The sequence below is a fragment of the Diadema setosum genome, chromosome 3, assembly GCF_964275005.1.
Source record: "Diadema setosum chromosome 3, eeDiaSeto1, whole genome shotgun sequence".
In the NCBI taxonomy this organism is placed as follows: Eukaryota; Metazoa; Echinodermata; class Echinoidea; order Diadematoida; family Diadematidae; genus Diadema; species Diadema setosum.
Genome location: NC_092687.1, coordinates 7,515,903 through 7,530,736, shown reverse-complemented (window position 1 = coordinate 7,530,736; position 14,834 = coordinate 7,515,903). Strand labels below are relative to the sequence as shown.

The following is a 14,834-nucleotide window of genomic DNA, read 5'->3' as shown; positions in this document are numbered from 1 at the left end:
AAAAGTAACTATTATTTTACCGAAGCATCTGTTCTCGAAAGTGATGTTCTGATGTAGTCGACAGGTATCTGTGCTGTTACTGACACATTTGCAGCTCGATGCTATGACTGTTCCCAAGATGGCCACCCGGGCGGTGCGGCAGGCCCCGTAAGGGTATTTACACCCCGTCTCCGTGGCAGCACTCGGCTGGCATAGCTCCTTGTAGTTGGCGTACGCGGACCTGTTGAAATTTTGAAGTTCAATTTTAATTTCAAGTTTAATGGTATTTATTATTAAAGTTCAAGTTCAATGACACAAAATTAATGCACACTGTATGAAACGTTTCTATGTTACATGTGTGTGATGTATGCACAGTGCGCTCCTGTTAACGAACACAGCCATAACGAATTTAGTTACAAAGAAGTAGGCCTATTTTAGGTACCAAATTTCTATCCCATTTGATATCATTAAATTATCTCTACATAGCGTATTTGCTCGACTTCGAGGAAATTTCGATGCATTACACTTAACGAAAACGTTGAATCACTTCATCAACTCTACATTGTAAACTTAAAGACATTACTATATAGACGAGGTTCCAATGACGTCAGCAAGCCATGCTGAGGGGCAAAAACTGTGATTGTGGGTTCTCATACTGGTATGCAGTACGTGTACCGCTAGGAATTAAACGCTACGCACGTAATTTGTTTTGTTTGTTTTTTTGTTTTTTTTTTGTTTTGTTTTTTTCCTTTCAGACAACGCGCCATTTTGACGTCACGGAAATTCGTCTATAGGCACAATAGGTCACGCCCACGGTGTAGATGCACCTGCAAGTCGCGTCTGCGTTGCATCTCTCTACCAAATCTTGGCAGTCTGGTGTTGGCGTCTCCGACACTGCACATGGCGGGTTGAGCCCGTCTTGGACCGCCTCGCACTTCACATCGTCTTTCTCGCAGCGGCAGTAGACCAGCGCGTGCGTGTAGAGTGGCGAGACTTGGCTGAAGAAATGGCGGATAACGTGTCGGCACGACTCGCGGTTGCAGTGACCCGTGACGTCATCCGGTCGGCAGCGCTTGAGGTAGTCGCCCAAACTCTCCCTACAGCGGTCGTTTCCTGTACACTGCGTTAGGGCACCCACGCAAGTGCTCTCTTCGTGAAGACACCACGATAGATAAAAAATGGAAAAAAAAAAGAAGGTGTCATTAAATTTAAAAAAAGAAACAAATTCATTGTAACTCATCAACAGACAGAAAAAATATTTACGAGGCTTAGATTAGCAAACAATACAGAACGAACTGATATATTATGACGTCATCTCACTATTCGCTAGAGCGTCCAGTGAAAAAAAAAAAAAAATCCAGATCGCGTCACTTCGATTCTAGGACAGAATAAAGATGACGTCAGTGCGTTTCAACGATACCAGAGCTTGGGCATAAAACAATACGTCATAGCTTTCGACGTCTTGAACTAAGAATAGCAGTTGGTGTCCAAACTTGGTGGTGAAGAAGCGTTGCCAGGAGTCCTTTGGAACCGCCGAAGAATGAAAACAGTGTAGGCCTACGCTGCCACAAAAACGTATAGCCCTTGAGGAAATTCCAGTTGTTTAATTAACACATCAAGTGAAACGAGAAATAGTCTTTATGTTAAATAATGAAAATTTATGATCAATGAGAATTCTCTTTTCTCACCATACTGCACATGAAACTGTGCATTATCAGACCGTTGGGGTTATGTTAGAGTTTATCTATCAATATATCTGGCTTGAAAACGCCATTTCATCATCAGTTCCAGAAAGCTAACGATTAACAAAAAATAAACACTAACGACATAAACGACAAAAAAAAAAAAATATTTAGAAAGGATTCGTGACTTCCTACCTCCATTGTTATATCCGCCTGTTGGTCCTATCACAATCGCCCCGACATCAAACCCGCCGTCGTCTTCTTCTTCGATCTCCGATGGTGGTGTGTCCACTGGCGGCATTTGACAAGTTAGTAGAGAGTTTTATCGCAAAAGGGGCTGAACGCTATTTCTAAACATATTATTTCTAAGGTAAGTCTACCATCACACAAAGCAAAATAAAACCTTCCGAATGGTAACTCATCTGTACTATAATAAAGGATATTGTGTGAGATTATGGTTAAAAGAATATTCCTTGCCACTTTTTAGTTTCTTTGTTTTTGTTTTTTCAGCAGATGTCGGCAATCCCAAATATCTCGACTTAAAAAGAAAAAGTATCTCGTTTTGCAGATGAAACAGAAACCCAGCTTTTGCTTCTAAATAGCTTAAGTTCTAGAATGTGAGTTAGGGATAGAGACCAGGAAAAAAACAACAACAACAACAGCAAACAAAACAAAACAAAACAAAAACACCCAATCAAGGTAATGTTGATTATTGTTAAATATACAAAATGTGAACAGTAGTTACAATAAAAGTGTTTCTAGACTAAACCGTCTACAGTTATGGTTTATTTAGAAAAAAAAAAACCCTGTTGTATCTCCCTATATTTTAGAGTTTATTGCAAAATGTGGATAATCTATTATAGTAGGATGTTTTGTGATACAACTGACCGACACATATGCATCCAACATGATAACTCGAACATAACGTTAAAATCTCTGCTCCGATTGGTAAACTGTACCTTTAATTGTTTTGGCTTTGGTTTAGCTTCTTTTTTTACTTGTATAGATTTGTCATGCGTTGTATCTGTAAAAAAAAAAGAAATATATATATATATATATATATATATATATATATATATATATCCTTACCTTCTGTCTTGGCAAGAGATGTCGTCGTTTGCTCGACGGTCCCCCCTACTGTATGAGCAAAAGTTGAGACAGTGATACAGAGTGGACAATATAGCAAGAATAGTTTTATTATTGTTCGCTCGACTCCCTGCTTTGTTTGGGATGATACTCCCCCCACCCCCCCCCCCCAAAAAAGAAAACAAAACGAAAACAAAATTAATTAACAATGATTTTACAATATTATAATCATCAATTTATTCACTGTCGCACACAGATTTATTCATTGTTGTACTGTCCTTGTTTTATTTGAGGGATAAACCGAACACAATTCATAATGTTCAGCCTACTTGGAAATAAAGACAAAAATGTGCATATTTCAGAAGATCACGTAATCACACCTACCAATACACGGGTTTTGCTGAATCTTTTTCCTGCGCCGCTTGCACAATCTTTGGTTTCGATCGCAGGTACACTGGAGCAGCGAAATATCCAGCTGTCCCAACGATGACGTACAAGACTCAAGCTCCTCCTCCGAAGTGAGACGGCACCGCCCCTTCCGGCTCGTGCAGTCTTCGTAGAAGGCGTTTAGAGCCCTTGCGCAAGTCCCGTCCTGCTCACACTCTTCGATGGCCTCTAGGCAATCCAGCGGGGCCGCGGTAGACATGGCTAGAGAGCTGCTCAAGGACGTTTCCTCTGTTATAATGCCTGGTGAAGAGGCTAATTTCATGTGTTGGTGGGAGATAAAGTGTTATACAAGTCATGTACACCTGATATAAAAGAATTTCTTTAAAGTCGTCTACGAAAAGAATCGGCTTGTTGTACTCTGTAGACTCTACAATTGAGTTGCGACTTAAAAAAAAAAAATTCATAAAACAACCAATGTCTTGTGAATATACCACAGAATTTGGACCGAAAAGAGCATAATTATGATTGAATATGGAATTATGTGCCTGTTTTTTTTTTAAAGATATAATTGTTAATAATCTTCACATGAGAAATCACATACTAATCAATATTGCTCCAAGTGTTTTTTTTTTTTTTTTTTTTTTTTTGTGCGATTCCAGTCTGCATGACGGTACTATAAGATTATTGAAAGGCTCACAAACAGTATACACATTGTTGAGTGTGCAGATAATTATCATAAATTCTATTATTGTAATTATATTAATACGCGAATAATGTACATAATTGAATATTGCCTACTGAAAAACAATGATGATAATATTTGTCTCCTTGGCGCAGAAAGGGTTAAATGGAATACGGCCCCTACTCACGGACGCTGCCCGAAGGCGGGAGGACTACCGTTGCCGTTTCCTCCCGGCAAGGGTTGTCGGCCACCAGCCGCCTCTGGTAGGTACATTGCTGGAAGTCCGGGCTGGTCTCGTTACAGGTGCAGCTATGATAGGCGTCCATGACGGGTATGTTCCAGCTCAGGTACTGGAGGGTGATCACGCAATCACTCAGATCGCTACCCGTGGCATGGCAGGTGGAGTCGTCTGCGAGATGGTGATGACGTGGAACAAAACATTTGTTGTGACGTATAAATTCGTCATCGTTTCACGACAGGGCTACGGATACCTGCTGCTTAAGCAGATTTACATATCTAATGTAATAATAACAATAGATGGAGTTGTGAAAAGAGTGACCATCTATGTTTCATTTTGATAGCGATGACGAGGTTATTTCGAAGATTACATGGTGCAGAAGTCAGATAGACTGATTAGTAAGGGCAAGTAATAAAAAATGTTATTGTCGTCATTAAAACACTCTTGAATCATGAAAACAGTTTTCCAAACACACTCTACAGAAACTAGGCTCAACCCTGCACGTTTATACTCTGCCCATTTCAAACTGGTGTAGAGTGCAGAAGATTATAATTAACATAATAAGTTGGCTCACATTATGGCATGTATGGAGAAGATATTGTCAGTTTCCTTTTTTTATGCAATTTTTTTTTTTTTTTTTAACGACGTAGAAAAAAAAAAAGTGGCAGGAATGTTTCTCATCCACAAACATTGCTGCCATTTATGTTATTATTTTTCATAATTATTTTTTTTAATCTTTATTGACGCTGTATTATTTATCTATTCATTCATTTATCTACTTATTTGTTTATTTATTTATTTATTTATTTTTTTTTATTTTTGGTTACGACCTTTCCCCCACGGAAAACCATTTTTTTTTTTTTTTTTTTTTTGGGGGGGGGGTATTTATCGTACTTATTGTTCTTAATTGACGTACTTTCAGAATTTTGTTGATTTTTTTTTTTTTTTTTATCAGTGCTCCTGGAAACTTACCAACGTTTCCGCACGACCGAGTCAAGACCGGAAGTGCTAAGCGACAGCTGGGTTGTTGGTTGCAGAGATCTCGCGCTCCAAGGCAAGACACTGAGGGCGCTGTTTCACATCTTGCAGTCAGCGCCAAACATGCTAGTTACATGATTTGCGTGTAGGGTTTAAAAAAAAAAATGATATCAATTTGAGTACTTGAGTACAAGAACGACCTTAGTCTATCAGAGAAAATTTAGAAAAAGTAGAATGAATACATAACTTCTTAGTAATGTTTTTTTTTTTTTTTTTTTTTGGGGGGGGGTGTTTATTTTTCAGTTATTGGAGTGTTATTTATACATACTTAAAATTAAAACAGTCACTAAACTGATTATCGATAATATTGCATGGCTTCGTAAAGGTTCTCCAAAGGCGATAGCCAGATTTGGAATATGGCCTTTCTGATATTCAGGTACACTTATTCAATATTCCACAACAGGGTAACCGTCACCTACCTAATCGCAAATTCGGTGAGGTACACACACACACACACACACACACACACACACACACAAAAGAGTATCTGAATATAAGAACGACCCAAGTCCATGGAAGACCATCTCGAGTAAACTAGAAAGGAGCTTTGCTGCATTCCAACGTGTATGCTCTCATTTGAAACTGTTGTGTCAAATAGAATAGGGACGAGAATTATCGCAAAACACTCTCAAAACACCAATGTGTAACAATGTCCAAGAGATGACTGATAAAAAAAAAAAAAACACACACACACACTCACACAAAACATATGAGTATCTGAATATAAGATCGACCCAAGTCCATGGAATACCATTTCGAGTAAACTTGAAAAAAAAAAAAACAACAACAACAACTTCATATCTTTTTTATTTGTCCAATAATATTCTATTTAACTGTGATGGGAAGGCAACATTGTATATACAAATTAGAACATATCTATGACAATTAACATTTACAGTAATTGTGGAGAGGCCATTTTGTGTGATGGACTTGGGTCGTTCTTTGATTCATATGATATTCTGCTATAGAGATGAGAGGAGGACGAGAGAGGGCGCTATAATATGAATGTAAGAATGACCCAAGTCCTTCATTCTTACATTCATATAAGATTTAACTCATTCATTTCAGGCACTTGCGGGGGTAATTAGGATTTATCATTTATACAGAAGATGAGTCGATGCATAAGCTACAATTTCCCATGTCAAACTGAATTTGGCCAAAAATTGGACTTGGGTCGTTTTTATATTCAGGTCTTCAAAATGTAGTTATGACACAAATTGTCACGGGGTTTGCCTAGTTGGTTCGAGATTTCAATTACTTCACAAGCACACACTTTGAGAGTAAAGATGAGCCATCCCTTGTATTCCTTCCCAAATAGCACAGAACATGATATATTCCACCAGAATGACAAGATTATTGTAAAGCTATAATATTTTTGTGATATTTGAAGGTTGTTAGCCGGTAAAATTCAAATAATGCACCAAATGCTCACCGCAACGTATTCTGTCTACGAGGCACAGCTGCGTATATTAATCCTCCTGCGGTTGTAATAATTCTGATATTTATACTTTATTTAGAAGCTATGCATATTAAAGCTGCCAGAAAGGAAGAATTCACTAACTTCTTTTACTTTGTTACCTATGTCAAATGACAACACACCACTTACATGAACTACATAAGTGCATCACACAGGTCTGTAAAACTACACTAGTAGTTTATTTTTGTAATTGTTTTCTTGGTACGAAATAATTATTCGAATCTTAACGGTAAATTTAACTCCACAAATAAAGATCCTCTTGAGTTCAAAATTTACAAGAGGTTTCCAAATACTGTTTTCCTCAATACCTAAGTGTTCTCACCAAATTTTCAAAAAATAAAAATGTATGCAATAGGGATGACCTATCTTTAAGCGTCTTTTGTAAAAGTAATGAGGCTAGATCACATGAAAAATCCCCTGGCACCAAAAGAGGCACCAACGTTCACCCGCCTCACCTATGATGGAATTAGTATTTACAGAAATGAATAAGAAAAGAAAGGCCGGGGGGGGGGGGGGGTCAGGGAGAAGGCAAGGGAAAGAGGCCTTGAAGAGAATTGGAAGATCGAAATCTGGAAACAGACTGATAATAGCACTTGCCAAGCTCTAATCTTGACACGAGTGTATGTTATCTGACGTCTGATTGAGATTGAGCTGATTTTAGGCATAGATGCGTCTTACAAATGACTTTGGGGTTATTTAAGAAATAACCAGAAAAAAAAAAAAAAAAAACCAGTAAAATTAGCACAAGCTATTGAATTGCTGACATCTAGTAAAAAAAAAAAAAAAAAACAAAACAAAACAAAACAAAGAGTGAAGTTAAAACGTTTTGAAGTTTCTTGCTGATTTCCGGGATTCGATTATCGAACAGTAACTGTTCATGTGATAATTTATGAAAATTAATGCACTGATAGTGTTTCCACTTTCAATCTATTTTTCATCAGTCGTGTACGTTATTACTACAATTTTCACTACTCACGAGGGGATTTCATTCTACAAGCTTGGCTTTTTAGCAGTCCCCTTCATTTCCGACCTTTTCTTTGTTATGATTCAGTCACATTTTGTCCATGTATTTCTTCAACTAAAGTATGTTTATTGTTTCATGTAAACAAATGACGTTTATTCAAATTTCATTTGGATATTCAAAAGTTACATTGTACTTAATTTGTTTTTATGCAATCATGCTTTGGCCGGAAATGAAATAAAAATGAAATGATACGTGTAACAACTGACGAAATTTCAACTTTATGCCATTAGATGTTAAACATGTCAATATGATTGCAGACATGAAGGATAGCAATACTCTTTTAATCAAAATAAGTAAAATTTTCAAGCCGATATATAACTTAGATATGTCTGAAGTGTCCTTTCCCAAACCTGAGGATAGTTATCTCTATCAATTTCCAACAAAAGAAGTCATTATCCATTAAAATTGTCTAATCTATATGCTTTTAAAGTATCCAACGCATATTTTTAACTCTAGAGATATACGTCCTTGTGCCTGATAGCACGAGCAAATCAGTTACAAACAGCAGACTTAGAAGTGTTTCTTCAACCCGGCCCCCTTTTACAGCTTCCATGAAAACCCTGCATTAACTCGCAGCATATCGAGAGCATTGCTCCTCACATAGTAACGTTCTATGAATACTATCTTTCTGACCTGCACGCAAGGACAGCAGCCTCAAGGCAACCAATCAAGATTGGGATAGCTAGCACGTGAGAAAAATGCATATCATGATAGCTCTTTAGAAAGGCTCCCGTACCACGCATTGTATGCACACTCTTCATAATGTCTGTTTCGTTGAGGCACTGATCCGGTAGCACCGCGATGCAACAATATCGCAGCATGCGTGAATTATTTACGTGCATCTATTTATCATAAGCATAACGACAAGACGAGTGTTGAGCAAATAGCAGCAGAGTCACAACTATATAAGATTTGTGCCCACTTTGTGCGGCAAGACGCAATATTCTCATCCCCCCCCCCCTTTTTTTTTTTTTACTGACTGTTTTCACACTGTCAAAGGACCCTATTTCAAGTATGATCTCAAACTACATACTGTTTCACACACTACGAATCCTACACTGCAAAAAGTCCGGTGTTAAATATGAAACACCGAGCTGGTGTTAAATTTCCGGTGCTTATTCATGGTGTTAGATTAACACCTCCGGGTATCATTTCAAAATATAAAATTGTTTTTTGAATAGTTTCTTAGTTACTGCACTTCTTGTTGATTTTGAATTTGAACAAGACGATAAAGAATTTACCGATAAAGTACTTGATTTTTGAAAAAAATGTGTAAACACATTTACACCACAGTAACACCATTTTGTGTGGTCTCCTATTGAAGCTGGACGGGTGTTATACCATGGAAATTAACACAGCCAATATCAAATCAACACCATGCGGTGTCATTATTGAATTAACTCTAGCGCAGTGTCAAAAATATCACCAGCCACAGTGTCAAATTATCACCACGAAGTGCCAGGTGAACACTTTTTAACACCATCACAATACATTTTCTACACCTGTGAGTGTGGTCCTCTATTGAAACTTGATCGGTGTTAGATTTAACACCCATGGTGTTAAATCTACAGTGTATATAGGCAAAGCAATTCTCATCTCCCCCTCCCCCCTCCCCCGGCGTCTTTCTTAGGCGTCGAAAAATCATAATATGAATCTCCAATGATAGTATTCAGTATGGCAACATCAACGGTGATGGTAACAGTTCAGTCTGCATCAACAGATTTTAATGAGAAACAAATAAATGACATAAGTAAGAAATTCATTAATACCATCAGTACCCTTTCTTCCAAATTCGAGGTTCTTGGAAGCTTGTTGTGTCAAAATACACACACAGCAGTCAATTAAGTCATAGAAAAGCAGATGACCCTTTTATACTCTTTTGGTTTTTACTTGCATTTTCTATGATCATGGTTGAAGAAATCAGCTGTTGTACAATCACCAGGTCATGTAGGTCGGCTTTTGACATGATCCCCCCTCCCCCCCCCCCCCCTCCACACACACACACACACACACACACACGCACACACACACACACAAACACATAGTGGCGGATCCAGGAACTCCGTTATAGGGGAGGCGCCTTTACAAAATTGAAGTGGCGCTCGTGCCCCGCCCCCCCCCCCATTTTTTGGTTTTTATTTCTTTTGTTTTAACAACAAATAAAGAGGGGGCGCGCGCCAGGTGCGCCCCCTTTGGATCCACCACTGCACACAGAACAAACTACAAATTCAGCTTTATGTTTGCTGTACTTGTAGCAAAATGAGAGTAAAAAGTCATGCTGCACTTAATTCATGCTCTTAGTTCGTTTTCAACTTAATTTCTACGATACTAATAGGCAACACTCTGCTCAATTTGAGTATTGAGTTACATTCTTAAGTACAACTATAATAACATGGCAGCCTCACGCTCAACAGCAACAGCAACAACAACCACTACGTCATAATCAACAACAGCAACAACAACAACTACTACAACATAAGATATTATACAATTAAACGATTTTAAAGAGAGTATTGACACACATCAATGCACACACGAATTTGGTTCAAAGAGGGCATAAAACGGTCCATTGCCCAACCCAGCACATTTCCTTTGAACAATCGTTGCATTCATCTCTGCTGGGGATGGTGTTCGATGGAATACTCGAAATGTAGGTTGATGGCGTCACCCTTCTCTTCTTCACACTTGGCCCACTTGTGAAATACGGGTTGGGCAAAGTATCCCACTTTTAACATTCATTTATTGTTTTGTTTTTTCGTCCTTTTATTTACATTACATAATACCTCCTGGAAATTCATAATTGTGTTTCAAGAAAGGAGGAGATGGATAAGCACATAAGATTTGACGTATAGTAGGTGAGGTTTATCTAAGTTTAAAGGCATAATCTACCATTTGCAGATGAAACGAAAACCCAGCATTAGCGCTTCAATAATAGTTTCAAAATATGAGTTAGGGACAAAAATTTGAACCCGTATAATCGATGTTAAATGTTGTAAAATATACAAAATATTAACAATAGATATAATAGAAATGTTTCCAGATTAAATCGTTTACAGTAGGGTTCAATGAGAAAAATAGTGATACCTTCTTATATTTTAGGCTTTATTGCAAAAATTTTATGTAGTAGGATGTTTTGTGATACAGCTGACCTACACATATGCATCAAATGAGATATCTCGAACATTTTTTTTTTCAACTCACTGCTCCGAAAGGTAAACAGGACCTTTAACGAGACTTTGGAAGTAAGAAGATAAACTAGTTTAATATAAACTGATATCATCCTAATAAATATTTGCTATGCCACAAAAGTGTGTAAAGTAGGATTAAAATAGAAAACTTTCGCATATTAACAAATATATGGTGGATTAACCTGTTAATGGATTGTAAAAACTTGTGTTTACCTCCGGTATAATGATTTTCATTACTAGCAGGTAAAAAGAAACAAGAAGAAAAAGTTGAAAATTACTCATTGCGTCCAGTGTATTCAACATGTCATCTTTGTCTCGCTTTGCGATTATATCAATAATCTATTTGCGAATAAAGTATATTTCTTATAAAAGAAAGCAATGAATTCTTCCTACGTATCCACTTACAACAAATCGATTCCGTATTTCATCTGTTAAAAAAAAAACCACACAAACCAACTGTTACTATCGATTCCAGCACTTCTTAGCAATACTTCAAGATACTGTTATACCGTTATATTACAGCAGTCCTGGTAAGAAGCTTTACATATCGCAGAAAAGGATACTGCGATGGAAAAAAAAAGTAACGACAAAATGATATGTGACCCTGCACCTCAAAACACACAAAAAGTCGCCAGACATGAATTTTTGTTAAGACCATATTCTGAAAGAGCAGACTTTAAGCTTTAAAATTATGTATAACTCAAATCAAATGGACTCTCCTAACCTATCTAAATACAATGTATTGGAAAGAAAGCACAAACTCGGGAAAAGTGTGAACTGAGAAAAGAGGCTCTGAAGTACAGTGTCTATTCAAGCGCTTCATCTCTGCCAAACCGTGCTGGCTGTGCGATGAAAGGGACAAAAAGCAGGAAGTAAACCACCAGAGTAACAACAATGAAGGGATTAGCAAATTAAATTGAAATTAAGCATGCCTCATGAACACATTCTGTCCATAACAAATGCCAACTTTCAAAGCAGTGGCACTATCCTTTCAAAAGTTATTAGAGTTGAAAGTAAAGAGTGTGGACAGGGTTTTTCAGAAATGAAAAAGGGATTCTAAAGACACACCTAATCACACTATTCTACCAAAAATGTTCGAGATAAACTGCTAAAAAAACACACTTTCCTGCCCGTTTTGTGATACCAAATTTTAGCATAATGTAAAAGACTACCCGCTTTTTCAGAAAATATAAAAAAGTCAAGTTCGGCTAGGTTGACCCATTTCACTTATTTTCAGTCCTCACGCAAAATCAGTGTGTGCGACTTTATGTTCGTTTTGAGGTGCACGGTCACATATGATTCGCACTGTGAAAGCCTTTATCCTGAAGTCAACCGACATCGAGTCCCCCATTTGATACTCCTAGACGTTTCCAAATTCTAAGAAGGTCTAACTTGTCATGTAAACACATTTTTTTTTTTTTATTGTATCCGTATATGTTATTAGTGGGTGCTGTTCGTTATTCCGAAGGTTCATTATGCCGAAGGTTTGTTATTCCGAAGGTTCTTTGATCTGAAACACACAAACTCCCTATACCTAGAGGTTCGTTAATCCGAAAATGAAAAAGGTTTTGTTAATCCGAATATTTGTGGCATTATTCCGAAGGTTCGTTATTCCGAAGGTTCGTTAATCCGAAAATGAATTAGGGTTTGCTATTCCGAAGGCTCGTTTATCCGACGGTGAAATAGGGTCCGTAACGAACCTTCCTTTGGAATAACGAGTTTGATTCATTTTCGGATTAACGAACCTTCGGAATAACGGACCTTATTTAATTTTGGATTGATGAACCCTCGGAATAACAAAGCTTATCACATTTCCGGATTAATGAACCTTCGGAATAACGAACCTTCGGAATACCGAACTGTAACCGTTTAGTCACCACCAAAATGGTGACAAATACCAGAGTGGGATGAAGACCATGTTCATTGTTTTTAATGCTGCAAGGGCATTGAAGTTAAGATGAACTCAAGCATGTAAGGGACCAGAGATTTAGATAATTCAATAAAAAAAAAAAAAAAAATCAGAGTAAAAAGGAGACAAAATACAATCAAAATCAAGCTTTAGAATGAATTTTACGAATGACAAAGAGACATGGGAAATGATGCTACTCACCGAGGATGATTAGTACAGAAGTATGGAACATGATTACTGGACAGATTTAATATGCGATGAAGTGCAAGTCAAATCAAACAGAGTTTTCTCCGAGGCCCTCCCCGCTCCTTGTTGATCGCTCTGCAAATTCAAAAACATTCAAGAAACAAGATTAGAGCTACGACAATGGGCATTGGAACTCACTCAATCATTTCCAACATATCAGTCGCTTCTTTGCCGATCCCTTCCTCGCTTTAAAAATTCTCACAAAGTCAAACGTCATAAGGCATAATTATACCACTAATTAAAATAGTCCGACGTATTTCGACAGAAAATGCTCGAGAGTAATACAGTTGGCGTAAAAAGGTTTAAAAATGAACAGTTTAAAATTTTCAACAATCGATCAAATCTTGATTCAAGATGAGAGGCTGAACTTCAATTAAATTATTCTCAGAATTCAAATTGTAAAAAATCAACGAAACAAATTTTTGGATAAAACTAACGCCAGCGTGCGTGATGAGAATATGACGAAAATTCAAACTAAAAGGCTGTTGAAAGACGCATCATCATCAAATTTCTGAATCAAACCGATAGTTGTGCTTCAGCTGATGGTGGTGTTAATAGTCACTGAGAAACCAATTGCTCTACAAACGCTTTATATGAAGCATCTCGTTTGATTGAAAAGATTGAAAGAAAAACAAACAAAGAAAAAAAAATAAACACGTTCACGTTGTTGTGGATAGTTCGAGGGAGTGCAGGGATTACGCCGGAGTGTATAGCCTGTGGTGTTTCGTTTTTCATCTGTTAACTTTCCTCATTTCTTTTTTTCTCTTTTGTTTTTCCCGCACCTGCAGCCATGTGCAAATCTGGTGAAAATACAACCGATCTTTAATTTTATGATTGATGGGGTCTGTTTGGTATAATGGTGAGCCTTAGCTTATCAATAGAATTATGAAATTATTGTGGTCATGGATTCGTTGGTGTTTTAGGCCGTTATTCCGCCAAAACGTTGCTGTCACTTAATATTGCTGCGGACGGCTTTCGCTCGATCACTATCTTACCTCAGTTTCCCATTCCCTTAATTTAGGCTTTCTCAAAGCAATGCAACACCCACTTCATGTGATCCCCCACACAACCGAGCATATCATGCCCCTTTTTGTTTGAACTGTAGCTCTTGTGCAGCTGCAGTCCTTGTCCTTTTGTCAAGGTCGTTATGTTCAACTTAAGGGTTAAAGACTCCGATCTGATCCGATAGCAAGTTGACCACACCCTGCGAATATAAAACGTCTTCCAAAGATATGAAAATACAATGATAAGTTTTGATTGCTATACTTAACGCGGTCTGTTTACTTGGGCCAATTTCAAGTAGAGCAAAATTGTGTGATCATAGGTAAGGCATTATTTTATATCCTTTACACTGCCTGGTCCTTTGTAAGTTTGAAACCCTGGGTCGCATGGTAGCTTCTGCGCCATCAGGAACTTTATGTGCATGTCACAAGATAAAAACCCACAAGTCGTACAGCCCATGAGATATACAGCTCACGAGTCACACTACCCACGAGCTATGGACCGTAATGCGAACAACAGACACTTTTATTTATTTATTTATTTATTTATTTATTTGTTTGTTTTTTATGTGAAAGAGAGCCACGAGTTAGATGCAAGGCAAAAAAGTTCCACGAATTGGACATGGTGTCGTGAACATTTTATTATTATTATTATTATTATTATTATTATTATTATTATTATTATATTATTATTATTATCATCATCATCATCATCATCATCATCATTATTATTATTATTTACGTAACGTTGGGCTCGTGGGCCTTATTTGCCTCTTTGCTTGGTGTCGAGCTTGAGGACCTTATTTGCCTGGAGCATGTCATGCTCGTTTTCCAGTTCTACTTATTTATTACCTCGTGGACCTGCTTTATTTGGTGTTTAGCTCTTGGATTGTATGA

The 14,834-nt window shown here is 37.5% G+C and overlaps 1 protein-coding gene across 1 annotated transcript in view; it reads right to left on the bottom strand.

Annotated features, from left to right (window-relative positions):
* The window catches only part of LOC140226703 (uncharacterized), a 35,082-nt gene extending 22,160 nt beyond the window's left edge, over positions 1-12,922 (bottom strand). The window contains exons 1-7 of the mRNA XM_072307143.1: positions 12,892-12,922; positions 4,004-4,225; positions 3,132-3,446; positions 2,751-2,798; positions 1,857-1,952; positions 807-1,128; positions 21-220 (exon numbers count right to left, since the gene is read on the bottom strand). Of these exons, the coding sequence (XP_072163244.1) occupies positions 21-220; positions 807-1,128; positions 1,857-1,952; positions 2,751-2,798; positions 3,132-3,446; positions 4,004-4,225; positions 12,892-12,922 (1,234 nt within the window). The remainder of the gene's footprint in view (positions 1-20; positions 221-806; positions 1,129-1,856; positions 1,953-2,750; positions 2,799-3,131; positions 3,447-4,003; positions 4,226-12,891) is intronic.
* Between the last annotated feature and the right edge of the window lie 1,912 nt (positions 12,923-14,834).